At 42.3% G+C, this 25,387-nt stretch overlaps 5 protein-coding genes and 2 non-coding genes across 15 annotated transcripts; 3 read left to right on the top strand and 4 right to left on the bottom strand.

The window, feature by feature from the left end:
- Positions 1-60: 60 nt before the first annotated feature.
- On the top strand, positions 61-4,977 carry LOC108135120 (protein CLEC16A homolog). Of its 4 annotated transcripts, XM_017255719.2 has the most exons (12): positions 61-523; positions 575-714; positions 774-922; positions 986-1,128; positions 1,189-1,275; positions 1,338-2,128; positions 2,295-2,297; positions 2,388-2,504; positions 2,567-3,028; positions 3,093-3,675; positions 3,744-3,950; positions 4,524-4,977. In XM_017255719.2, the coding sequence occupies exons 1-12, from the start codon at positions 318-320 to the stop codon at positions 4,837-4,839; spliced, it is 3,204 nt and encodes a 1,067-aa protein (XP_017111208.1). In that variant the 5' UTR covers positions 61-317; the 3' UTR covers positions 4,840-4,977. The 4 variants fall into 4 exon arrangements, with proteins under 4 accessions (XP_017111208.1, XP_017111210.1, XP_017111209.1 ...); XM_017255721.2 differs by lacking the exon at positions 3,744-3,950; XM_017255720.2 differs by lacking the exon at positions 2,295-2,297 and having other exon boundaries at positions 62-523.
- Positions 4,978-5,554: 577 nt separating this feature from the next.
- On the top strand, positions 5,555-6,104 carry LOC108135170 (28S ribosomal protein S33, mitochondrial). The gene is made up of 2 exons (XM_017255794.2): positions 5,555-5,785; positions 5,847-6,104. Exons 1-2 carry the CDS (start codon positions 5,666-5,668, stop codon positions 6,066-6,068), a joined length of 342 nt encoding a protein of 113 aa, XP_017111283.1. The 5' UTR covers positions 5,555-5,665; the 3' UTR covers positions 6,069-6,104.
- On the bottom strand, positions 6,082-7,232 carry LOC108135171. The gene is made up of 4 exons (XM_017255795.2): positions 7,076-7,232; positions 6,850-7,017; positions 6,585-6,793; positions 6,082-6,496 (listed from the first exon to the last, which is right to left on the bottom strand). Exons 1-4 carry the CDS (start codon positions 7,182-7,184, stop codon positions 6,113-6,115), a joined length of 870 nt encoding a protein of 289 aa, XP_017111284.1. The 5' UTR covers positions 7,185-7,232; the 3' UTR covers positions 6,082-6,112.
- A 423-nt stretch (positions 7,233-7,655) lies between these two features.
- Positions 7,656-9,289, bottom strand: LOC108135167 (protein farnesyltransferase subunit beta). The gene is made up of 4 exons (XM_017255791.2): positions 9,087-9,289; positions 8,768-9,024; positions 8,031-8,702; positions 7,656-7,973 (listed from the first exon to the last, which is right to left on the bottom strand). Exons 1-4 carry the CDS (start codon positions 9,183-9,185, stop codon positions 7,745-7,747), a joined length of 1,257 nt encoding a protein of 418 aa, XP_017111280.1. The 5' UTR covers positions 9,186-9,289; the 3' UTR covers positions 7,656-7,744.
- Positions 9,290-9,581: 292 nt separating this feature from the next.
- Positions 9,582-12,129, bottom strand: LOC108135051. Of its 6 annotated transcripts, none has more exons than XM_017255590.1 (5): positions 12,009-12,129; positions 11,756-11,949; positions 11,224-11,649; positions 9,906-10,325; positions 9,582-9,847 (listed from the first exon to the last, which is right to left on the bottom strand). In XM_017255590.1, exons 1-5 carry the CDS (start codon positions 12,127-12,129, stop codon positions 9,647-9,649), a joined length of 1,362 nt encoding a protein of 453 aa, XP_017111079.1. In that variant the 3' UTR covers positions 9,582-9,646. The 6 variants fall into 6 exon arrangements, with proteins under 6 accessions (XP_017111079.1, XP_017111080.1, XP_017111082.1 ...); XM_017255591.1 differs by having other exon boundaries at positions 9,582-9,823; positions 9,906-10,322; XM_017255593.1 differs by lacking the exon at positions 12,009-12,129 and having other exon boundaries at positions 9,906-10,175; positions 10,266-10,325; positions 11,756-11,943.
- Trnat-agu lies at positions 10,557-10,630 on the bottom strand. The gene has a single exon. It is a non-coding gene; the product is annotated as a tRNA-Thr (tRNA).
- Positions 12,130-19,831: 7,702 nt separating the features above from the next.
- On the top strand, positions 19,832-19,905 carry Trnat-agu. The gene has a single exon. It is a non-coding gene; the product is annotated as a tRNA-Thr (tRNA).
- Positions 19,906-25,387: the final 5,482 nt, after the last annotated feature.

Genomic DNA, 25,387 nt, shown 5'->3' with positions numbered 1-25,387 from the left:
CAGTAGAAGCAACGATTATTATCTTTTACTCCGATACCGATAACCAATAAGTTTGGTCGAAGCAACAGCTGACTGTGACACTTGTGTTCCCAAGAAGAAGAGCAATTTGTTGAAAAAATCGCAATTCGCCAATTACAAAATTAGATTCGTGCAATCGCAGGCATCTGGTGCCCCCGTTTTGTGGGCCAACCCAGTGGCGTGACCGTGAGCAGTGGTGCATGCGAAGATCCGAGGGAACAGCGCCCCCGCAATCCACTGCAACCTGATATGAGATCAGCCAGGCGGAGCGTCCAGTTGATTCCAGCCAAGTAGCCAGCATGTTTCGGAGTCGCAGTTGGTTTGGCGGACCCTGGGGCGGCCGCCCCAAGAACCGTCTTTCGCTGGAGCACCTTAAGTACCTGTATAGCATTCTGGAGAAGAACACCACCGTGTCGGAAAGCAACCGCGGTCTGCTGGTGGAGTCGCTGCGCTGCATCGCAGAGATCCTGATTTGGGGTGACCAGCATGACTCCCTGGTGTTTGAGTAAGTTGCGGAAACATATTTATAGTGTCATATTTATATTTATCTTTCCAGCTTCTTTCTGGAGAAGAACATGCTCTCCTATTTCCTGCACATCATGCGGCAGAAGAGTGGCGGCTCCAGCTTCGTGTGCGTCCAGCTGCTGCAAACACTCAACATTCTGTTCGAGAACATACGCAATGAGACGTCTCTGTGTTAGTCCCATATGCTCTTCTATGTATTCTATATATTAATCTGATTTGCCTTGTTCCAGATTATCTTCTGAGCAATAACCATGTTAATTCCATAATGGTGCACAAGTTCGACTTCTCCGACGAGGATGTGATGGGCTATTACATACTTTTCCTGAAGACACTCAGTCTAAAGCTGAACACACACACGATCCACTTTTTCTACAATGAAGTCTGAATTACTCAAAAGGACCGTCAACCAATTATTAATGTATTTTTTTTTTTGCCTTTTCAGCACACAAATGATTTTCCCTTGTACACGGAGGCCATCAAGTTCTTCAATCATCCCGAGTCTATGGTGAGAATAGCTGTGCGCACCATTTCCTTAAATGTCTACAAGGTTCAAAACTCCAGCATGCTGCGTTTTATCCGAGACAAGTATGATGCCTATCTCAAATACTGTTTGGCCTCTTCTAAACCACCTTTTTTATCCCCCAGAACGGCCGCTCCTTACTTTAGTAATCTGGTCTGGTTCATTGGCAAACACATTCTGGAACTAGATACTTGTGTGCGCACAGATATAGAGTAAGAGTAAAACCCTTGATCAGCCCTTTCGATTTGGATACTACTCTTTTCTCCGCTTGCAGCCATCAGTCAAATCAGAAGCTGTCCAATTTAGTGGCTGAGCACCTAGATCACTTGCACTATTTAAGCGATATTCTTCTGCTCGACATCAAGGATCTGAACGCAGTGCTGACCGAGCACCTGCTGCATAAGCTCTTTGTGCCCCTGTATATATTCTCACTGACGCCAGCCCCACCACCGCCCTCGCTGGCGGTGGTCACCCAGAATCTGGCTGCCGTGCTCAATCGCAACGTGGACATCGACATCCAGGAGATGCACAACCCGCGAGTGAGTTCAATCGTGGCCCTTTTCCTGCTCTCATTGGTCTTTCTGGTGGTATCGCATGCCCCTCTGGTGCATGCCCTGGCATGGGTCATTCTCAACGGCGACCACAGCGTCTTCAAGGAGGGCGCGGCCGAGATTCTCAATTCGTACGTAGAGCACCGCGAGGTTGTTGTGCCAGGATTCGGAGAGCCCAACGAGAGTCTCGAACAGGCCCTCGACACGGTCACCGGCCAGTCCAGCGCCTCCAGCTATGCCCTCAGCGAGGACAGCGGTGTGGAGTCTTCTTCTCCTGCCGCCACTGAACTGGACTCTCAGGCAGATGCTGTGGAAGCGGAGCAGACGAAGCTGCGTAACATAACTGACGAGGAGAAGCAACTGCTGCAGAAGTCATCTTCCTCGGCGAAGTCAGACTTCGGGGAAATGGCCAAACCGTTTTTGGACACTGTCCTGCATGCTTTGGACTGCACCGAAAACGATTACCTGGCCCTGTTGTCGCTGTGTCTCATTTATGCCATGTCGCACAATCGTGGTAGGTTCCATTGCGATTCGCTTGTTCTTTAACCTGTCGCTCTATTCATGGGCTAATGCTGTGTAACTTTCCATTGTTCTGATCACCCCATTTGTGCTTCATTTTAACTGCTTTCTATGTGTGTAATGAACATTTCACATTCTGGTATCTGTCCCACTCCGTCCAGATGGTACGTAACATCTCCACTTTCCGTACTTATCCGAAATCATCTATCATTTTCGTTTGCTAACTAAATTTCTGGCCAATTCTTCTTATACAGGCATCAAGAACGAGTGGTTCGAACAGGTATTGGCCAAGTCAACGCGCGGCGCCTTCAGCTACAAGACGGCCCTAATTGAGCATCTGTTGAATATTATCACACAGTCCAGTCAGCCATGTAAGTTTCATAGGAAGTGTTCACTAAACTCCAGTTCTTAATAAATTCCCCTTTGCTTGCAGCATCTCGCATTCGCTTAATAACCGTTGAGATTGCCCTGGAGTTGCTGGTTACCTTCACCCGTCCCAGTTCGGATGAGACGCGCTGCATTACCTCCGCCCAACAGGATCTACTCTTTAGCGCCCGCAACCAATCAATGGCGGTACTGCGCAACTTTTACAAGTCGGAGGATATCTTCCTTGACCTCTTCGAAGACGAGTACAACGAGATGCGAAAGGCGCATTTGAACGTGGAGTTTCTGTGTATGGACTCCACCATCTTACTGCCTCCCACGGGTACGCCCCTCACGGGAATTAACTTCACACGACGCTTGCCCTGCGGGGAGGTGGAAAAGGCCCGACGCGCCATCCGCGTCTATTTCCTGCTGCGTCGCACGTGCCAAAAGTTTCTGAATGAGAAGGAATCACTGCTGCCGCTGACGAATGTCGTCAATCTGGTGCAGGTGGAGAACGTGCTAGATCTGAGTGAGTATCCATTTCTGGCAAGCCACTGGTCACGAACCTACTAACTGGCACTGATCCCGGACAGACAATAGTGACCTGATTGCCTGCACCGTGGTGGCCAAGGACAGCAGCAAACAAAGACGTTTTCTGGTAATTGACGCTCTCCAGTTGATCCTCGTGGAGCCGGATGCCAAACTGCTCGGCTGGGGCGTGGCAAAGTTCGTGGGTTTTTTGCAAGACGTCGAGGTGCAGGGGGACAAGGACGATTCACGCTGCCTGCATATCACTGTGCATCGCGGCGGAGTCACGCACAACCGCACCCCGTTGCTCTCGGCCAAGTTCCTGTTCGACGATCACATCCGCTGCATGGCGGCCAAGCAGCGACTAACCAAGGGACGCAGCAAGGCGCGCCAGAAGAAGATGTACCAGATAGCGCAGCTCATCGAGATCCCTGGCCAAATGGACTCGCCCGTGTTCGCGGTGGGCGGCACCATGGCGACGTCCAGTGGCGGAGGCAGCGGCAACAGCAGCGGCAGCAGCTCGCGTAGCAGCCACCATCGTCCCATGTTCACGGCCAATCGTGTACCTGGATTTGCGGCCGTGCTGCGGGGAAACAACAGTGCCGGAGTCAGTCGCACCCAGATGGCCCAGAACCGCTCCATCGAGGGGTAAGCTCAAAACAGGCCTTCCTTCTCATGCCTCCCATCCACATCCTCATTGGTGCGTCTTCCTGCAGCATTAGGAATGAAAGCGCAGGCCGCTCCCGACGCCGCAGTCCCAGCTCAACTTCTGGCTCGAATCTGAGGGCAGATCACTCGGATCGGGAGCGATCGCCCAGTGTCAGTGTGGGCAGCATCAGCTCCTCGCAGTCGCGGGAGAACTCCCAGCCCAGAAGCTCCGGTAACCGATCGCGGGAAAGCAGTCCAAGGATGCCCAGGCCGCGGTAACGAATCAGATTTTCTATGGAATGGTTGTTATAATTGGGATTATAGAACTGTTTAAGTTAGTGTTCAAGTTGTGCACGTTTTATTAGGCTATTTAGATTAGCAAATTGCAAAATGTACATATATTTTGCTGTTTATTTTCATGGTTTTATTCCATGTTATATTCCAAATTTAGATGTTTGTACAAATTATATAATTCACTCAATTTATTTTATTTAAATATATTTACCATGTAATTGATTATACTTTTTGTACATCATTATATGGAAATATCCTTAAAGAATCAAATATAGTTTTGCATTATGTCTTGTATGCTTCTTTTTTATAAAATAAAAACCAATCGGGCATGTTTTTATTCTGTGGGAATCAATTTAACCAACCATGAGAGTACCTATACATTTGTTAATTTCACTGTGATTAAAATAGTTTATTATCAGAAATTTTTAATATTTTTTTGTCTTTTCTCGATGTCATTTTAAAAATTCATCTTCAATTGCATGCAACTGTTCAGCCTTAAAAACTCCTTCCATTCGTTCTAAAAGTTAATTTATAATTTTGTAATTTCATTTTAGCTCGGAGGAGATTCCCCTGGAGGATTTCCAGCACTCGCGCAACAACAGCCCGCATTCGCGGGGCAACCCCTCGCCCGCCTCCCGCTCGCACACGCCTATCCGGGTGCTCCACTACGATCAGCTATCCGGCCACAGCGGATCCCCCCGAGAAGCGTCCCTGGTGGGCACCAACGCCCTGCTGAGCCAGCTGAACGGCCTGGCCCGCGAAGTGGTCCCAGTGCAGAGCTCCGAGGAGACGTCCTTTATCGGGAACGACGGAAATGACTCCACTGGCGGCACGGAAGGCAGACGACGGGGAGCTATTGAGACGGTCTAATTTAGATAAGTAATTCTAGTATTACACGAGAGGAGCCTTAAGCTTAGATTGTTGCTGACATTTTGTTATTCCAATTGACTAATACGGTGGTACATGCTCTAATGGCTTTTCGTTTTAAATAAAAGATAATTTGACGAATTTGATATGTTTATGTGATATTTTTATTTGTATCTTTAATAACTAAAAAGGTAATTAAGGTGAAGTTTTCCAATTAGTTTATAATTTTGACGTTTATAAAGCTTCAAAATCAATTTTTTTTACTATAATGAAATAATAAGTGACATAGACATTAAAAATTTAAATTTGAGGGTGCTTATTAGGCCGTTCTGGTTATATAGTAGATTTGGATCGATTCACTCGAATTCGATTTGAGTTTGGGGAAGTTTAATCCTCTGAAATGTTATTACACTAAGTTTTCCAAAACTATCTCAAGGCAAATACAATTAAACTGGCATGTTATAAATAACATGCAATCCGAAAGCGACAACAGATTTGTTAATTTGTTTTACTTACAAATACATATTTTTTCCCAATAGAATTATTTTATGTAGTTAAACTTTTAAGTAATCACACGCGTAATTACTATTATTAAAAAAAAATTGTTAAATTGCTTTTCAAAATAATTTCGGCCATATAACGGTTATAACTTCAATTTTAAATTTCAAGGGTGCCCCTAATAGTTGCGTTCACTGTGAATGCCAATTTAACCTGGCAATCAGCTGTCGCTTGTTTTTGTTTCGTGACATAACCGCAATTTACTAAAAGCTAAATCTTAGCAATTAATTAATGAAAACAAACGTAAACTAATAATAAATATAAAGTAGAAATGTCCCACAAGTACACGGAGCTGATAAAGCTCGGCACACAGTATGCGCGACGCATGAACTACCTCTCAAATCGCATTTTCGGCGAAGTTGCGCGCACCACAAACGATAAATCCATGAAGGTTTGATTTCACTTCTGTTTATTAAGTAAATCTTAAACATAATAGTATATTACTTTACCAGGTAGTTCGCATGTTCTCCGAGGAGCCGATTCACAAGCGGGACTACGTGGTCAACTGGTATCCGCGCCACGTGGAGACGCACCTGCTGATGAAGAACCTCCGCGACTACGGATTGTTCCGCGACGAGCACCAGGACTTCAAGGAGGAGATGAAGCGACTGCGCAAGCTGCGCGGAAAGGCAGCGCCCAAGAAGGGCGAGGGCAAGCGTGCCTCCAAGAAATAGTACCATAAATATATACAAAATAACATTTTTATTGAAAGAAAAAACTAGTCTGTTTGGTCACTGCGCGTCAGCAATTTGGCACTGCCTGCGAAGACCACCTCGTCGTTCTGTCGCATGTCGTACTCCACGGTGGAGATTTTACGCGCCTGCACCAGGCTCACAGTGACCAGAGTGTCCGTCTCAATGCGACAGGGTTTCAGGAACTTAAAGCTCTGTTCCAGAACCACGGTGCCCGGTCCTGGCAACTGAGTTCCCATTATGCCCGCCACCACCGCGTTGAGCAGGGCTCCGTGCACGCGCCGCTCCTCCACGGGAGTGTCCAGGCTGTGGATGTAGTTGTGGTCGCCGGTGAACCGGGCAAACTGCTCCAAATCGCTTTGCGAGAAGCGCTTAACCACTTGAACCTGCCGAGGTGCTCGGCTGCTCAGCTGCCGGCAGAGTTGGTGGAGCATTCTGCAACTGGACAACCTCGGTGCGTGTGGCGAAATCCTGCAGCAGCAGTTGACAGAGTTTAACGATGCGCTGATCGTGAGCCTTCACCCGCCACTCCTGCACAGTCCTCAGCAGCGAAGGGCCAAGAAGCAATTCCCTGTCAACCTCACCGGATTCGAGGAGCTGGTAAAAGAGCGCCAGGCTATGGAGCACTATTTCCGGATGATCTGTGCGCACAAAGAGGCCGGTGATAAGCTGTAGCTGCTCCCTGATGAATTTGGCTGCAGTTCTGTCTGCAATCAAAACAAAACCCATGGAGAAGAGTCCTTAAAATCGTTGTATTCCATACCCAAGCATATGTTACACAATGCCGCAATTCCGTGCAGTTTTAGACGCTGATTTTGGGATTCCAGCGATGCTATGAACACATCCAGGGCGTCTGCCTCCAGCAAATGTGGCCAATTGATGGGATCGTAGGCAAAGTTGGCCAAATTCGCAGTCACCTGCTCCTGGGCCTCTGGAACCGCAAATCCAAAATGAGTTCAAGGGCAATTTATAACAAATAACCAACTCACCGACGTTTGTCGTTGTGTAATACTCATCGACCAGGTGGCCGATATACTCCCGGCGATCTATGCCCTCGGCTGGAGTCCTCCTCTTCAATGTCCTGTGGCTGGAGAACATAAACAACTAGGGACAATGACGCGATTTCAAATGGCTTCCAAAATGCCATTCACAACGAATTATTTCTGAATAAACGTTCACACGTAAACATAGATATTTGAATAGCTGATATCATAGCTAATTTCTCAAAAACAGCTACAGGTTTTCGGTAAAACAAAATTAAAAAATGTAAAATATTTATTTAAAAACGGTACATATTTTGGTTTGAAACATTAATTGTTTATGTAGAAGACATCACATTTTAAACCATTTTTCCTTTTATTTTTGGTCCTTTCAAAATATTCTGGAATACTTCATTTTATACAATGTACATAAGATAAATAAATATTTGGTATTTTATTTAGTATAAATGTTATATTTTGTCAAATTGTTATTGCAGTAAAATTATTTTCATCTTAAAATAGTTTCAAAAAGTATATTTTAATCAATTCCTCTTTCCATTCACACACATTTTTAAGAAGCGAAACATACTATAATTCAAAGATTATTTTATTAAAGCAAATTTAGTTTTTTAAAGGTAAACCACCATCCAGTAAAAAGCTCTCCAGTGCATCGACCTTTTAACTATCCTTGCACGGACTATCACTGCCCGAGAACTCAGTGTCATTGGAATTGCTGAAGTGGCTCCTGGCAGCCGCAACGGACTTCGGTGGGACGTTAAAGAGTGGGTGGGTGGGCAGCAGCTCATTAATAGTGTCGCCCAGGACCTGCGGGCTGTTGGCGCACTCCGAATGCTGGGCAATGGAAACTCCGCTGAGGGTATAGCACGTGTGATAGAGATCTTGGGGTCTGAAAATAGAGTGCTTTTAAATGAGCGTAACCAGCAAATAGGTGGGAATGGCATACTTTCCGGGCTTGTCGATGAGCCCACCGTTCTGCTTCTGGCAGCACAGCAGGATGTACTCCTGCAGGGCCTCCACATCGAACAGGGTGTGCTCCATCTGCTTATCAACGCCTGATAGAGTGGCCTGTGTGATGGGGATCGTGGCGCCCACCCAGAATGAGTAGCAGCCGTCAACGAGTTTGTTGGTTCGCCCCTGGAAGCCGCCCTCGTACGTCATCTGCCGGCGAAGCGTCCACTTTAGCAGAGCCTGTCGGTCGCACTTGTCCGCCTCGTTGAGCAGCGCCAGCCCGGCAATGCCGCAAAAGGTATAGCCGCCATGGGCCTCCAGATCAGGGGCACCGCCAAAACCGCCCTCGTAGGTCTGACACTGGGCTATCCAGTCGCCGGTGCCGGCGAACAGTTCCTTTAGCACCGGCTCGGGGAGATTGAGCAGCTTGGCACAGGAGATGGCGCAGTAGGCTCCGCGCACATCCGTCTCCCCGTCCACGTGCAGGCGGAAGGATCCGTCCGATTCGCGCACACTGAACAGGAACTGAACCAGAGTCGGGCGGTCGATGGCGCGGTAAGCCTGCTCAGTGCCAATGATGCACAGGCTGTTGACAGCCGCATAGGTGGGCGCCAGGTGGGCATACTGACCAGGTCCTCCTCCGAAGCCACCCGTCGGCGACCGGCATCTGTTTGGTAGAGAATTATTAATGGCTTACAACCACCCAGCATTGGTATATCTTTAAGGACCCACTTGCCAAGGAACTGCACCACGTGGTCCAGCGTCTGGTCGTCAAAGTTGAAGCTGAGCAACTGTGCCGCCTGCAGGATCCAGTACACGCACCACGGACGACTGCTGTCCAGGCACTCGTAGTTGGAGGGCAATCGCCTCAACATCGCGTCCAGATAGTACTGGTGCTCCAGTCGGAAGATCTGGGTGAGGCGCGGGTGCGTGAACATCAGCTGCTCGAAGCGATCGAAGCATTTCTCCACCGAGCCCTCCGTCTTTTGCTGCAATACACTCCATCGGTTATCTTTATCTGGCCGACCGACTTTTATCCGGGATTACTCACCTGCTCGCGGGACGTCGTCGTGGACACCTTCTCGTCGTCGAACATGTAACTCTTCAGGCGCTGGAAGTTGCGGAACAGCAGTTCCTCCTCGGGTCCCATTTTAGAGCTGGCTAATTGGGGGTTTAAATTAAATATAATAAACAAAAATAATTCGCCGAGTAGGAATTTCACGAGAGTAGTGTTGGGGAAGCCGCTTTACAACACTGTCTTTTGTTTAGTTAGGGTATTCTTTATTCTTATATTCTGAATGACAAAAGTAATAAGAATTTACTTGTGTTGAATTTAAGCCGATATATTCTGTTTTTTGTAACACATAAAACATTTTTTTTTGTTTTGAAAAATAACAATCACACATAAATTAAAATATCAAAGGAGTGTTATAGAACAATAAATCCGGGTAGATAAAAAAAAAAAAAGTTTCTTCACAAAAAAAACCAATAAAACAACTTGAGAGATTTAAACAAATTTCATCACACATTTTTGGCCAAAAAAAAGTAATGACAGCAGCGATTTATATTTCAACTTCGACTGAATGCACATTCAAAACTCATTAAACTCAGTTAACGTTGGGACATAAGACTCTCTGAGGTGACAAGAACAAAGTTGCTGGTTTGAGAATTGGAGTCCCCCATCAAAGTGTCGGCTGCCTCGGAGTCGGAAGTCCAAAAAGTATAAATTTCCATAAAGCCGTAGACCGCAAGGCAAACCAAGAAATAGGTCATCAGAGTGGCAAAAATCTGAAACATAATGAGCAGTAAGATCTGAAACAATCGCCAAATATAAATTTACACTGTTCGAGCACCGACATTACAAACTCACAATGGCGGTGCCTTTAAGGATCAGCAATATCCAACCGCTGCCGTCGAGTCTACTTATCCAGTCTATGAGGGGCGGCGATCCTGATGGGGCTGTTTGGGGACTTGGTTCACCTGGTGCGCCAAATTCACTTGCTTCACCCCAGTTGTCGGCCCTCATGGGCAGATACCAGTCGTAATAGAGCTGTGTCAGGAGCGGAATCTCGAAAGGTGACTTTTTCACAAGTTTCTTCACGTTTACAGAGTCTTCAAGGGACTGAACATCCTTCAAGTGCTGAAAGCAATCATTGAAATCAGCCAGTGTAAGTTTGCGGGACTTATCACAATCCTGCGACATTATGGGATTGTATAAGTGAGGTCTTACAGCCTGTTTTCTGCTCTGTTTGCTCAGAGGATACGCGGGATCCTCACTCGGTTCGTGCTGCTGTCGCAAGTATAAATAATCAGTTAATGTATAAATATATTAGTGTAAGAATTATTTGGTGTATATAAGTAAAATGTTAATGTTACCGAAATACTTTGTTTACAAAACTTTAAACTTAAATATATTTTACCATATAATTTATAGAGATTAATTTTTCAAACATTTAAGTGTTAAAAGTGAATTAATTATTCAAGTGCCAAAAAAATGGAACACACTCAATCGTGCAACCATAGGCCCCGGCGAGATTCGAACTCACGATCTCCTGTTTACTAGACAGGCGCTTTAACCAACTAAGCCACGGCGCCATTTGCCTCATCAGCAACAAAACATATATATGATATTGCTGTTTGGAATTCCTGCTTTATCGACGTAAATGCAAGCAGTTGTATAGGCAGTTTCATGCTAAATACGGTAGATGGCGCTAGTTCAATGTGACTAAATTGAAGTTGTTTGGTAACATACGCGTTTTCTGCTCATTTTTGTAAGGCAAAACGAGACAATTCAAGTAACTACTATTCGTATATACATAGGTAAGGTTAAAATAGGCAAATTAAACAAAAAAAAAGTGATGCTATAGTCAAGAGCCAAAATAGCTTTATATTTGTGGTAAAAGCTGATAACTGACATTAAAATCTATTGCGGTTTTTAAATTTTTTAAATACAAAATTATGAAATTATAAGAAAACTTTTATGTTACTATTTTCCGAATTTATTTATATTTAACTTAAATAAAATGCATTAAAATCAAATAGGAACTTATTTCGGCTTAATATTTTTCACAAACATTTAATGTTTTTGAATATTAAATCATGGAAATAAATATGCATTGTATTTATTTGTTCAGTGTATTAAGAAGTAATGCCCAGAATTAAAATCAAAATGTCGAAGTGCAACTCACCGGTGAAGGTCCTCGAAGCTCCAAATAGTTTGAATCGAACTTGCCTTGTTTGATCAGTTCGAGTTCATCCTCCGACACAAAATTTCCGGTCTCAATGGCCTCGTTGCTGAATATGTCGTAATATTCCCCAGGTCGCGAGCAATCCGATGCCCGTTCGCACTGTTCCGTTTCGACGTTGAAGAAGCTGCGCTGGCCGAAGTATCGCTCCTCGCAGTTCAGCGGTGTGCAGTTGCGGAGGTAATCCTTGTCCCAGTTGTGACAGTCCTTGAAGCCCTTTCGCCTGCGCAGTTTGTTGCTCTGCGGATCAAGGGTCTCGAAGCGGGTGTCAAAGTGCAGCACTTGCTTGGCGGTTGCCACCGCATCCTGGTCGTGGGCACACGTCGCGGAGATCAGAATGGGGCAACTGCCCACCCGGTTGTACAGAGACTGTGGAAATGCAAAGAAATTAATTTTTATTTAAATAGTCTTTTAAGGTAAAACTAATATGTAACGAAAACTGGCGAATTAACTGTCATCTAATTTTAGGACTAACCACCGTGGGCCACACCAGGGAAACAGTTTCACTCCTCCCAGGTTCGACGGATCCGAAGTCGCCGCCAAAGATTCGACCCATTGAATGCACCTGCTCACCGCTGGTCGTGTTCACAGTGCATTCCCCGTTGGAGACGACTGTGAAATCCAGTGTTTCCCTCTTGCCGCCCCTGATGCGGTTGGTGACGGTCAGATCTGTTGGGGTAAGTCAAAAATGTGGATCGGAATGGAGCGGAATCAAATGTCCGCCTCACCGAAAATCAAACCAATGTCCTTCTCCTGGGGCACACGCACTATAACCTTTGTGGCGCACAGGCATCCGTCGGTGCTGCGTCTGTTGAGTAGAACGATGCAAACCAAAAGGTATTGTAACATTTTCTGACTGAGTTCGCCAGGCTATATTATCCAATTTAATTAAATCTATTCATACTTTTTTTATTTAATTTTAGAATGCCGCTAAGGCCAAAGATAGTTCTTTCGTTGAGTAGAAACAATATTATAGATTTTAATAATTAATATTCTAAATAAACATATTAATAAAGTTCGTTTTGTAAAAGTTGGTTAATCTTTAGACAACCATTATATTTAATATTATTAACGTCCTTAGAGATTACCTGGTTACGATGTCCAACAAAAGATATGTACACAGTGCTTTTATTTGTTCATGCACACATGTGTAACTCTATCCATGGTGCATCTGTCAAAAAGCTTAGCATGAACGAACTTTCACAATTTTCTGGACAGCCCGATAAATTACATTTGCCAGGATCAGTTAATAATTCCCCAGGTCAGCTCTTTTCCTCATATAAAATTCTTTGAATACTACAACCCTTTTGAGTGCTCTTCCTTACTTCTCTTTGCGAAGGGGGCTCATCAGGATGAGGATCCCTAATGGGTTGTTGTTTAATTAAGTGTAATTTTAGTGGCTGGCAACCCCTAAGACGAGTCCTGGCCACGTAGTTGCTGTATCCATGGCCACGTTTACTGCATCCATTGCAATTTATGTTTTAATCATCAAATGCGACCCAATTAATCAACGTTGCTGGCCTTAATTTATGCGGCGGAACAATGTTTTGAAGTAACCCGACGCGACATCGCACGACAGGTGACATTTTGCGGCGCAGAAGGACGCGGGGTGGGGATTGAGCTGAATGCAATGCATATTCATAGTGCCTGGGCCGTAATTTATGCCGAAACTCAAAACTAATTTGACAGGAAATAATTAATTTGGCATCGAAAGAGGCCAAAATAAAAGTGCTGCCAGCCAGTGCCAATTAAAATTGTTTCGCTTTCATTACCCAATGGAGCAGCCGTAATAAAAGTCTTACCCGAAGCCCAAGAAAAGACAGAAAGAAACCTCAACCTCACAGCACATCCAATCCCAATCCCAGAGCCGAAGACAACGAAATAAAAGGCCAAAACTAAGCAAAAAAAAAAAAAAAAGTTTAAATAATGAAATCACTTCGCACCATCTCGAAATTGCTCATTAACATTTTGTGTTTGCGATATCAACTTGTGAAAATCACAGGGCCCAGCAGACTCCGTTGTGGCTGCAGTCCGGACTCCAGGCTGGGCCAAAACAGACCAACCCCGACCAACCCCGACCAGACCAGACCAGACCAGAGCAGGCCCAAAATGCAGACCCAGACTCCGAGGCAGCAGCAGCTACTTGGCTTTTATTTATTATGCCATGTTGTTGTTGTCGCTGTTGAGGTGTTGCAGTTGCTGTTTTTGCGAAGCTGACTCTTATTAGTTGGGTCAGTCCGTCTCACTTCTTTCAGCCTTTTCGCTGTGGAGGAGGTGTGAAATCTGTAGCCCTCCCCGCTACACTGTCGCCCCCTCCAACAAAATGTCCTCGTTGGCCGGCTGGTTTCGTCTGCGGGTCGTGATTTGTCTGCAAAAGACAGAAACAACTCCTCGGACCTCTGCAATTTTTCTAAAGGTCGTTTGCTTTACCTTTACATTTGCCTTTACTCAATGAAATTGGCCCAGCTCCCAAGGAAACACAGGGAAAAAATTAAAGGGTCATCAAATAAGTATAGTTAAAGCTAAATAATCAATAGCGACATAAAAAAATAAGCCCGAATACAAACTGGTTTTCAAAAGGCCAACAAAAAAGCTCAAAACTTTATTTACTTTAAAATTTATCAGATGTGTTTCCAAATATAAAACCGAAATTCTAAAACTCTTAAATTTAATATACCTCGTGTTCAAAATAATTTAAAGGCAGTACAAAAGTTTTAAATAATGAATTTATAACTTTGTTGTTTAAGCCGGCTGCCTTTAAATATTTATTCAGTGGTTATATATTTACATCCAAGATATTGTTGTTTTTTAAATGTAGTATTATTTCAAAAACTTATCTATACAAATGTATGTTTCCAGTGTAATTATATATAATCTTAATTTAAGAGTTTACCTTTTTTGTTTGCTTGTTATTGTAAAACAAGATTGGAAAACGTATGTAATGTTTTTACTGAAGATAAAACAAAATGGAATAGTAAGGAAATAAATATTTATCTTAAGCCAAAGTACTGATTTATCCATTTTTCTTTGAGTCCAACATGGCGTATGCTTGTTTTTTTTTTCAAAGTGGTAATAATTACTGGAAGAACTTTTCTCCGGGTGCATCACACAACCCAGCAGCGAGAACTCCAGTCAAAGTCAGAGATAAGACGACTGGCTAACTGACTGGCTGACTGGCTGACTGGGTGTATTTCAGTAGCCATTCGATTTATGTTAAATAAGCAGAACGCAAGCTCTGTTTGTTGTAAAATACCAATTGCCAGGCTCGACTGCGCGGAGGAACAGAGACGGAGACAGATGGAGTGAGAGTGGGAGTGGGAGTGAGGGAGAGATTCCACTGTGATTCACGTTTCTGCATCATTCCATTTATTTTTGTTTTCTTATTCCAAGTGTCGTTGTCGTTGTCGCTGCTGCTGGTGTTTGTGTTGTTGTCGTTGGCCTGCATCAGATTTCTTAATTTAATTGGCTTTATGCAAGAAGTTCTCGAAGAAGCTCTTCCCCCGGGTCGGGCGAACTTTATAGACAAACTGTCTGCAGGTCCTGTTCCTCCTGTTCCTTCTGCCCCAAGCCATCTCCAATCTCCAAGCCCGAAGAATCGTGGGAATCGTCTATCTGGGCGCGTGTGGACCCGCTGCAAATGCAAAACAGCTTAACCCAATTTTTTTGTTTCTTCGCTTCAACAAACAAAAAAATCAATAAGAAACAAAAGAAAACGCTGCACGTAATTGCAAGTTATGAGCAGCAGCCGCCGCAGCAACAACAGTCACTACTGGCCAGAATAAAATGAAAATCGTTGAGGTTTTCCATCATCGCGTGCAGGTTGGCAGCGTTTTAAGAACAATTGCAGCGCATTTAAGCATAAATACGAGCTAAAAATCCGCGTTTCCGCACTCAGAGAAAAAAGTATTGGTAACCCTGCATTTGAGCTCAGAGAGAATTATTTTTTTTTTTGAGAATTAAAACTTTTCTATACGATTTTGGAGTTTCAAAAGGGAGGAGTGATTTGGTGATGATATTATGTCCTTTTTATACCCTTGCAGAGGGTATTATAATTTCAGTCAGAAGTTTGCAACGCAGCGAAGGAGACGTTTCCGACCCTATAAAGTATATATATTCTTGATCAGCATCACTAGTAGAGTCGATCTAGCCATGTCCGTCTGTCCGTCCGTCTGTCCGTCCGTCTGTCCGTCTGTCCGTCTGTCCGTCCGTTTATATGCAAACTAGTCTCTCAGTTTTAAAGCTATCTGCATGAAACTTTCCCAAAAGTTGTCTTCCTATTGCAGGTAGTATATAAGTCGGAACGAGCCGGATCGGACGACTATAGCATATAGCTCCCATAGGAACAATCGGAAAAATAATTGAAAAAAAATTATAACTTTGCTGTTTTTTAATTTTTTGTTTAGTTCTTCGATATAAAGCAATGGTTAAATATTTCAGAATTATAGTTAAAATTTCATCAAAATCGGACGACTATAGCATATAGCTCCCATAGGAACAATCGGAAAAATAATTGAAAAAAAATTATAGCTTTGCTGTTTTTTAATTTTTTGTTTAGTTCTTCGACATATAGCAATGGTTAAATATTTCAGAATTATGGTTTAAATTTCATCAAAATCGGACGACTATATCATATAGCTCCCATACAAATAATAAAAATATATAAAAGAACAATCAAATAATTAAGCTGCAAATCGTCATAGCTTCAATGTTTTTAAACATATACGCAAGTAAATCATAATTTTAATGTTTTCAAAAATATTTAATTCTTGCGATAGCTGCAAGGGTATATGAACTTCGGCTTGCCGAAGTTTGCTTTCTTTCTTGTTACTAATCATTTGGTGATGATTTGGTGATGATTAGGTGATGACGTAATGGTGGTGTGACAAATGCTGTTGGCAGAATAGAATCTGACTCTTGTTAAGAAAAGATTAAGGGATTAAGGCTTAAAAAAAACAATTTCTACAAAAGAATTTTAAGAAATTATTAATTTATAAATTTTTTATATTATTTTAAAAATTCTTTTTAAATGTACTAAAAGAAAAAAATTTTTTCTGTGTACCGTTGTCGTTTTTTATGAGATCCTAAATTGCATTGTTTTGTTAGTTAGCTTGATATAGACAATCATAAAATTCTTTATTTTTTAATGAAATTTATTTAAAATATTTTAGTGTATTTTTCGACTGTGTGGATACGTATCGGTGTTAGCGACTGTGAGAGTGTGTGCGACACTTAATCATCAGCGTGAAATGAAGAAAAAGAAATGCCTAAGTCGAGGCCAACTGTGTACTTGCTCTGTGTACTGCTCTCCGCGCTCCTGAAAGTGTACATATATAATTAAGCCATAAATTCTGTTTTTATGATTTTCCACAAAGTTATGAATTTATGGCAGCCCACAAAGCACTCAAAGGCAGACACACACACACAACAATTTGCGGCAAAAACGGAAGTGAATTTAAATGCGCGCGCATGCGAAATGGAAGTAGTTCCCCCCGTCAACCTATCCGCTGTGAAAAAAAACCCACCAGAGTTTTCAAAGAGAAGACCAATCGTAGTTGGTCCGGCCATGTTTGGCCATTAATGTGTCGAGCACTTTGCCCAGACCTCGTAAATTTAACGCTTTCAACTTTTATTTCTCTCGCTTTTTTTTTTTTTTTTTGGTACGACTCGCTCTCCATTTCGTTGATGGATGTTGGGCGAGGAGCCCAATAAAATTTAAATATTTATTGTACTCTATATTTTGTTGCCATGCAAATTCGACGTGGTCCTACAATTTATATAGAGCAGCCTGCTCGGAGGGTGTCCACTTTGGTTGGCATTTCGGCTACAAAATGCACACCGAATTCGCTGCATTAATTGCATAAAATTGTGCCCTGTCGCTGGATATTATATCCACCGACTTGAGCCCCGACTACTCCTCACTGGGTCAATTAGCATAATCGCTTTTGAAATTGCAACCCGAACTTAAGGTCCATCTCCTCGGGGCGTTGCAACTGGCGCGTATCTTGAAGGGGCTAATCGCCCTCGCTGCCATCGATCGTCGGGGTTGTCAAGAACGTAGATCGCAGATCGCATAACTTGGGGACCTGTAAAAACGAAACAAAATTAATACAATAATTACTGTAATTACGCGAAATGCTCATAACTGCCTGTGTCATGGCTGCTTCCTAATGCGAAAATAACGTTATTAATTTTGAGCGCCCTTCCATGTGAGTGCCACTTGATCTAGGCAGCGTTTCCAAGTCGAAAGCCACCCCTGGGGAGCCATTAACTTACATATTACATTGCAATTGTTGAAGTCTTGCAAAATACCCTATCTAAACTAAAAGTCAACAGTACTTGGAACTTACCTTTACTATCTGCAAATGACTGTAAACCAGTTATAAATTGTGTATTGATATTGAAATATTATTAAATTACTCAAAGGCTTAAATCAAAACTCAGAAGAAATGCTGTTTGGGTAAGTCTTCAAAACCGAGGAAAAATGTATTAAAAATTCGTTCTTAGGGCAAACCTAATTTATGAACAAAAAAAATCATTTCTATTTGTATTGTACCAGTAAATTATATTTTTATTGATGGCGACATATTATTATCTACCAAAACGCCAACTCTACTGTTTAGGGTTTAATTCTCATGCTACTATTTATTATTCTTGGGTTGTTGATGGTTTAAATCCGAACAATTTCGTACAACCAAAAACGAGTGTATTGAAAAGTCCTTCTTAGGCAATTGCTTAAACCGAGTATCCTTTAAAAGTATCCCTTTCAAGGGGACCCTGGGACAGGAATATTCAAAATGACTTGTCATTAGCGCGGCGTGCGCTAAATGGGCAGGTGCAATTGAGGCCGGCGACAGGGAGACGCGGCTCCTTCGCCGAACGATGTTCTTGTTTTCATAAAATTGCAATATTAATGCGGAAAATCTTTGGGCAGGGCAGGGGGACAGGGGACAGGGGCAGGGAACAAGGTGTGCAGCAGGCCATCATTTGGTGCACCTCGACGTGTTCCTGAGTCCGTTTTTTTGTGCTTCGAAAGCCGCTCCACATGCTTGACATTGATGCAATTTCGTTTGCCGGCAGCTGACTGCAAGTAATCCCCCTCCTGGCCCTCATATCCGCACTTAGTCGCAGCAATTAAACGAGATTAAATCGCCGGTGCAAAGCTGCTCCAAGTGGAATACCAGAGCAGCCACTTCCACTTCCACTTCCACTTCTACTTCCACTGTTCATGATGTTCATGCCCAACCCGAGGCGCAATTATATTTGAAAATGCATTAAAATATGGCTAGTGCAGCAACAAAGCGCAGCTTGATTTGCATAAATATTTTTTTGTTGCACAAAGAACCAGTGAACAATTTTATTGTTGCCACTCACTTGCTACGCCAAAAGGTTGGGGATTGGTGGGGCATAAATTACACTCATGGCGGGGCAACGAGTTTAGGAGAAAGAGTGCTTATCTCGGAGGCGAAATTAGCTGATAATATGCAAAACACGCCGCCAAATTGCAGCCTGAGCCAAATTTCAAATTGTTACCCAGCGCAAATAAACACGAGCATGCCACAAGCAGTGGAACCCATTTCAAACCCATTCTGATGCAAAATGAATTCGCAAATACTTCGCTGTAAGTTGATGTTTTGTATTAATTATATGCCTGCCCAAGCAGTTTACTTATTCATTAAAATTAAAGAAAAAGTCGGCGGTCCTTGACTCTTTTAGGCGGCTACGACTGTACTTGCTCCAAATATCCTTGGGCTTCTGAATAATTACACTTCTCGTACACATAGCAAATGCATTTTTGATTTTCCAGGGTTTTATGACGTAAAGAATGTAAAAGTAAAAAGGCCCACAAAAAGCAAATGCATGGAGGTGTGCATAAATTCAGATGACTTCATGTGAGATCAGCATTAGTTACTTAGTTCTCGGAGCTCGAGCGATGTTGCGAACTCACGTATATAAGTTAAGCCATATAAAATATGAATAATCCAATAGAACCAATCGCATTTGCATTAATAGTTGCAAACAAAGAAAAAAAGCGTACTTTATTTAAAAAACCAAATCTCTAACAGAACATTTTTGAATTGGATAAAAGTGTAATATCTTGAACTAGTTTGAACAATCTAAGTTAAAAATGTATTTTACTGATATCATAAAATTATATGTTATTTTTAGTTGTTATTTATCAGTCCAGCATAAACTATTTATGTACTGAGCTTACTTACCTTGCTGAATTTTAAAATCAGTGATCCCCCAATTAAATATGTGCGTGTACTATCTAAATATAAATGGGGCTATTTTTAGATTATCATGAACCATATATAAGGCACACACTATTATGACTTTATCAATGTTCCAATTTGATAAAATGATTTCTAGGTTTTTTACAGGTGAAGTTTAAATTATCTTTTTCCTATGTTTTGTTTCCTATCACTATCTTCACCGTCGACGGTAGAAAATATCAATTGTCAAAATTTAATTATTTTAAGTGCAATTCATTTGAATTGATTTAGAGAGTAAGAGACCTCATGGGGCACATAAAAACAGTGAAAGATATATGGGCGCCGTGGCTTAGTTGGTTAAAGCGCCTGTCTAGTAAACAGGAGATCGTGAGTTCGAATCTCGCCGGGGCCTATCACAATTAGGTGGTTGTACATTTTTTGTAATCCCTGTTTTCACTTTTACTAGTAGGAAAATCAATATTAAAGAATTTGTAATGCTAGGCCCTTATAGAAACATATAACAAATTCTTCTAAAAATCTACTTAGTTTTGACACAATTATTATAATTGTAATTACATTTTGTAACAGGGCAATAAGTAAGCCCTGTAGTCGGGGACTACAGCATTCATTCTGGTTTATTATACATTTTCCACTGCAAACCCATTGTATGCATTTAAGCGCCTACAAATTGTCTCATTTAAATATTGAAACGCTTCTGATTTCACAATTGCAACGTCAATGGCAATTTGCTGTGTTGTCAGTTTGTTGAATTGAGATTCTAATGAGTTGATTGAAGGCTGTAAGAGCAGATTACCGTGGAGTGGAGGTCCAGAGGCCTGGAGCTTCTAGGCTATTTGATTAGTAGACCCCAACCGACCAGAATCCACTCCGGCAATATGCAACTGCAAACAGAAAACGGCAAACGGCAGCGGCGGCAAATGTCCATCAAATGTCACGATCTGCTGCCTGTGCAGATCAATCGGCCGATCGACCGATCGATCGATCGATCGCTCTGAGTAGGATAATTACCCGGATCACGCAACTGGAATGGAGTGGTGCGATTTCAGCCGTCTAGCCTAGAAGCGTCGGGTGACCTTGCAACCGCATTTCCCACCCCGCCCACCGGCAATTGGAGTTTGAATTGGCCACTTGGCCAGCTGTTTGCCGATCCTTCCCTCTCCCGTCCTGATCCCTGGTCCTCTTGTCAGTGTCAAAGGGCGTTGCTCATCCAGGATTAACTTTACATGATCCAGCACATGGCTGAGAGGATCAAGTGCACTATAGAAAATTTGTAAAAATAATTTGTAAATTCTCTTTTTGCATTCTTCCTTTTTTTTAAAATAATTCTCCTTAAATTCAAATTAAATAATTTATTTTTAATATATTTTTCTACGTTCGTAAATTTGCTTTCATATATTTTTAAATTCAAATGTTTTATTTTTGATCTAACCTTACTATTGAGAACAAATTTATTTAAATAGAAATTTTTCTCCAAGTGCATGGGGCGGAAGCACCTCGAGGGGTTTAACATGTGCATTTCTCGGATGCGAAGATACATTGACAGGTTTGGGCCGCAGAAATTATGTTGCCAGCGATCTGAGCGAAGTCTCCTGCCGATGTCGGCAATTATTTATTATCCTGTGTGTGCCCGCAGCCATTGCCACTCTTGTCCTTCCCCTCCGCCCCTGCCACCCCCCCTGCAGCCATAGCCCCTTTTAGGCCACCCCCTTCTTCGGTCGTTCAAAATCACTGCCGCCACTTCGTCGTCGTCGTCGCCATTTAAGTTTGCTCTTTGTTTTCGTTTTCGTTTTTGTTTTCTTTGCTTTTTCCTCCACTTTTGTGTTTCATAAATTTTCGTGGTTGATTTTTTTCCCATTGCCCTTGTTGTTTTTGTTGCTCTGGGCGACGCCTTGCCTTTGTTGCTGTTGTTGCCTGTTTGTTGTTGCTGCCACCGCCTGCTGTGACTGAGATTCCTGGCCTCCGCAAGAACGAGATGGCCATACGGCCCAGAGCGAGAGGCAGCGAGCACAGAGGTGTCTCCACCCATATTCCAGATTCCAGTGGCTCACTTCCACTGGCTTGGGATTTGAGTGGCAATTTGAGTGAGACTGCGACTGCTGCAGTCAATGTTTTGCATGTGCGGCATTTGATTTTTCGGCCGGATAACATGCGAATGAATAGTTCCCAATAGATAAGAGATAAAGTGTCATGATTGCAGTGATTTAATAGTTCAATTATACCAATATCAATTAGAAAGTGGAGAAAAAGGAAATATCATACAAAACTGTGTTAGTTTCCTTTATATTGAACGGTTTTGATGAACTTATAAAAACAACAGTTTATGTGATCTATTGATTAAATATTATAAAAAAGTTATTAAGAAATTAAAAAAAAAAACTTAAAAGAACAATCATTATTTCAAAACGTTTTTTTTTGTTTTTTGTTTCTTATATGTTACTCTTGTATTGAACAAATTGTTTTAATATTCTAATTTTATAAAAATTCTGTTTTTGTAAAGATTCTAATTGTTCTCATTATACCTGTATCAAATTTCCTTAATATGAAAAATTTTCAACTTATTTTAACTTATTGTCATCGGACATGTTACAAATAATGATTGTTTAAAATTAATTATAAACTCGGGTATTAATCTATTACTAAAATTAAATTTTAAGTTTGTATTTTGCGCCAATGTGTTGTAATTGTCGTGTAAACTGTGTAGGTTGTTGTATCTATTATAAAATATAAATCAGGCTTCCGAAGAAGACATGAAGAATTATCTAACTTAATTAAATGTTGGTTATTTAGAAATTCGACTAAAACTCTTTACAAGTTATGAACATGATAACAATTTCAAATAAATGTTGATTTCGACTCAAAGACACAACCTCTTAAAAACTCATATTCTTAATATGTGGGGTTACCACGATGGGAAGTTTTTTAGTCAAAATTATCTCAAGTCTTCTATTTACCTCGCCGAGCTTTTTTTTACCGACACTCGCATCATATAACATACGCGGCGACCTGCCCCCATTTATTTTCACATAACAGCTCCATAATTTTCTTAATGAACGATTTTCTGTGTGAAGGTTGCCATTGTCATTGTAAAGGGGTCATCAGGGGCTTGGGAAGTGGCGGTGGGGGGCTTACTTCCCCTCCGTTCATACAGAACCTTTAAACGTTAGTCTGTTGCGTTGATTTCGAAGTAAATGACAGAATATTGCAGTTATTGCCAATTACTCACGCACACATCTGGCCTGAATGCATTGGCCCACACGTACATATATACATTCACAGAGCCTAAATGTGCGTGTGAGCTCTGCCCCTCAGCCCTGCGATCTTGCTTTTGTTGAATGCATTTTCAATGGCATTTGTGATTCGCAATTGGCTTGTAATTGCTATATTTAGCGTAATGGCAGTCAAGAACCCGGCATTATGTATTACGGAAAAAGTATCTGAGGCCGGGCCGCCCACGCTCACTTGTGCAAACACACACACGAACGGAGGGTCTACCTCTTGGGACTTTCGGTTTCCATATCATTAAAGCGGAAACCCTCAGCAGAACTGGGTTACATTCCTACCATTCGCACGAGGCGGCTGCAGCCATTAACCTCTAGATGAAGCACGAATCTCGGGGCCATAAGTCACAAACTCATCGAGAAATATTTGTGCCCAAAATCCATAAATTCATTATTTCAAACCAATTTTTCACAGTAAAAGAGTCAACAAAATTTTGAATACAACCTGTTTTTTTAACGCTGCGCCTTTTTCGTGACAACAGCTTCTGGTCAAGAACACCACAAATCGAAGATATTCTATGCAAACGCGAATGCGCTTTTTGTACACTCTTAAAATTGCTTAACACATATTTAATTTTAATTGTCTTTAAATAGGCATCTTTATTAGAGAACAGAAAATAGTATTCTAAATGTGTTGAATTTTTTTTTGTCTAGTTTTTATTTATTTATATTTTTTAGAATGTGTATGATTTTTTTTGAAATTTTCATAAAGCTCTTTATTATAATTTTTTTTGGTTTTTAACTCCCAAACAGTATTTTTTTAATAAGTTTTCCTTTGTACTTTTTAGTACTGCCATAGTTTGAACAATTTAATCTGCTTTAAATCAGTTTTGTTATCTCTGTGGAGATTGTTCAACAGTGCGTACATGTGTACAGAGCGAATTCAAAACGAGCTGTGATGCTCCTTTGCAATGCTAAGGGCATGGCAAACAACAAATACTCAACACATGTCCTATGCCTCCGATCTGTGGGATTGGGATGGGATTACCGGGCCAACAAGCGCCAGTCCCCAGCGGAGTCGCGCTTCGAACTCTGGCGCGGCTTTTCGCCTTGTTTACGCTAAGATGGCGTATTGTATAACATCATTATGTGGACTTCGTTCATGTTCATGTCATAATTTTGCACAGCCCGGGCCGAGGAGTCAGCACCAGAGTCGGCAGTGCATTCCAAGCGCCAGTCTCGTCTCCAGTCTCCAGTCCTCTGTTCCAAGCCCAGGCCCAAACCCAGTCACAACCGCAGTCTCATCTCCAGCCGCGTCCGTTTGCGGACTTCGGTCTTCGGTGTTCGGTCATCAGGCTTCAAGCTACAGGCTACAAACTTGGAGCCGGGATTCGTGAATAGAAATCGGCATCGCTCTGAGTATTGGCATCAGAATGTGGCGGTCGCTGTTTGTGCCATGTTTGGGGCTACGTAATTAAAAATAAATTTTCGCGCTCTGAGCCGACAGGAGCGGATCCATTTGGGGAAAGCAAGACACCAAAGTCTGAATATAAGCTTTATTTTAGACTATTTCATTAAATTAGATACCGGAAATCAATATTTGCCGAAAAAAACTTGTATTTTATTGATAAGAAAATTGTTATTAATTGATGCTTTAAATATAAAAACTATTTATATTTATTATAATTTAAGACCAACTTTGGACATTTTATTATTTGTTATGCTTTGAGATTATATTGTATTGTGCACTTTAAAATGTTTATTGTACCAGCTGCCCCAATTTGAGTTGGTAGCAAAACTAGGGCTTGAGATTCTTTACTAAAGGTTATACCGATACAGTGGTCACAAAAGTGAAAAATGTTTTTAAACACACTTATTACGTTAACTGTCCCAGAGCGCAGAAGCAGCGCTCCTGTTTTCCACGGGCTGGTACAACACTTTTCGTTACTTTTTTAATTTAATGAATATTGTGGGACAATTTATTAGCGAACATATTGATTTCAGCGTTTGCCGTGTTCCACCGATGTCTCGTGTGCAGTCCGCAGCGAATGCGATTGTGTGTGCCGGGGTGTGCGTGTGTTGTTGTTGCAAAGTTTATACGGTAGTTACCAACATAAATAGCAGCAATTTGGCCAGACACCAACAGCAGGAATATAGCTTTCGGTCGAGAGGGGAAGGCGGGCGGGGGGGGTGCCGATATGGACGATCAGTACGATCTGTACGATCTGTACGATCTGTGGCACTGGGCCCGACCCGGACGCAATCGCCGCTTGCTGAACAAGCGTACAATTAATATGCCCAGCCTGCCGCCGTCGCCGCCCGCACCACAGGCGGTCCCCCGCCGATCGCTACAGGTCCTCACAGATCCCCACAGGTGCCCCCTATGTCCCCGAAAGATACCCTCATGTCCCGATCCTGGTGAGAGACCCTGGGACTTTTCGCAAAGCGCTCCAGTCTGAACCCAAACACTGGGGGAGCCCTGCCATCCCTCCGGGTTTTCGGCTCGCTGTATTTGACTTTCGCATCGGCCGAAAGCTGCTGCTGAGTGCGATTTATAGCTCTTAACAAATTGTTAATAAATATTTTATTTATATTGATGAGACAACACGAAATTATTCACAATTTACTCATTCGAGTTTAAACGTATACGTTTGT

Source organism: Drosophila elegans, unplaced genomic scaffold, assembly GCF_018152505.1.
Source record: "Drosophila elegans isolate 14027-0461.03 unplaced genomic scaffold, ASM1815250v1 contig_476, whole genome shotgun sequence".
Lineage (NCBI taxonomy): Eukaryota > Metazoa > Arthropoda > Insecta > Diptera > Drosophilidae > Drosophila > Drosophila elegans.
Note: the sequence above shows the minus strand (reverse complement) of the source record. Positions and strands in the feature narration are given on the sequence as shown.

What these genes read in the sequence shown, in the direction of transcription:
- LOC108135051 (XM_017255590.1), bottom strand. Translation starts at nt 12,129, where the DNA reads ATGTTACAATACCTTTTGGTTTGCATCGTTCTACTCAACAGACGCAGC. An exon ending in GGACATTGGTTTGATTTTCG is followed by an intron (nt 11,950 to 12,008) that starts GTGAGGCGGACA and finishes TTACCCCAACAG; the next exon opens with ATCTGACCGTCACCAACCGC. An exon ending in CCCTGGTGTGGCCCACGGTG is followed by an intron (nt 11,650 to 11,755) that starts GTTAGTCCTAAA and finishes GCATTTCCACAG; the next exon opens with TCTCTGTACAACCGGGTGGG.
- LOC108135171 (XM_017255795.2), bottom strand. Translation starts at nt 7,184, where the DNA reads ATGTTCTCCAGCCACAGGACATTGAAGAGGAGGACTCCAGCCGAGGGC. An exon ending in TTACACAACGACAAACGTCG is followed by an intron (nt 7,018 to 7,075) that starts GTGAGTTGGTTA and finishes TTGCGGTTCCAG; the next exon opens with AGGCCCAGGAGCAGGTGACT. An exon ending in ATTGTGTAACATATGCTTGG is followed by an intron (nt 6,794 to 6,849) that starts GTATGGAATACA and finishes TTTTGATTGCAG; the next exon opens with ACAGAACTGCAGCCAAATTC.
- LOC108135167 (XM_017255791.2), bottom strand. Translation starts at nt 9,185, where the DNA reads ATGGGACCCGAGGAGGAACTGCTGTTCCGCAACTTCCAGCGCCTGAAG. An exon ending in CGACGACGTCCCGCGAGCAG is followed by an intron (nt 9,025 to 9,086) that starts GTGAGTAATCCC and finishes AGTGTATTGCAG; the next exon opens with CAAAAGACGGAGGGCTCGGT. An exon ending in CTCATCGACAAGCCCGGAAA is followed by an intron (nt 7,974 to 8,030) that starts GTATGCCATTCC and finishes CTCTATTTTCAG; the next exon opens with ACCCCAAGATCTCTATCACA.
- LOC108135170 (XM_017255794.2), top strand. Translation starts at nt 5,666, where the DNA reads ATGTCCCACAAGTACACGGAGCTGATAAAGCTCGGCACACAGTATGCG. An exon ending in CAAACGATAAATCCATGAAG is followed by an intron (nt 5,786 to 5,846) that starts GTTTGATTTCAC and finishes TTACTTTACCAG; the next exon opens with GTAGTTCGCATGTTCTCCGA.
- LOC108135120 (XM_017255719.2), top strand. Translation starts at nt 318, where the DNA reads ATGTTTCGGAGTCGCAGTTGGTTTGGCGGACCCTGGGGCGGCCGCCCC. An exon ending in CATGACTCCCTGGTGTTTGA is followed by an intron (nt 524 to 574) that starts GTAAGTTGCGGA and finishes TTATCTTTCCAG; the next exon opens with CTTCTTTCTGGAGAAGAACA. An exon ending in CCAAGGATGCCCAGGCCGCG is followed by an intron (nt 3,951 to 4,523) that starts GTAACGAATCAG and finishes ATTTCATTTTAG; the next exon opens with CTCGGAGGAGATTCCCCTGG.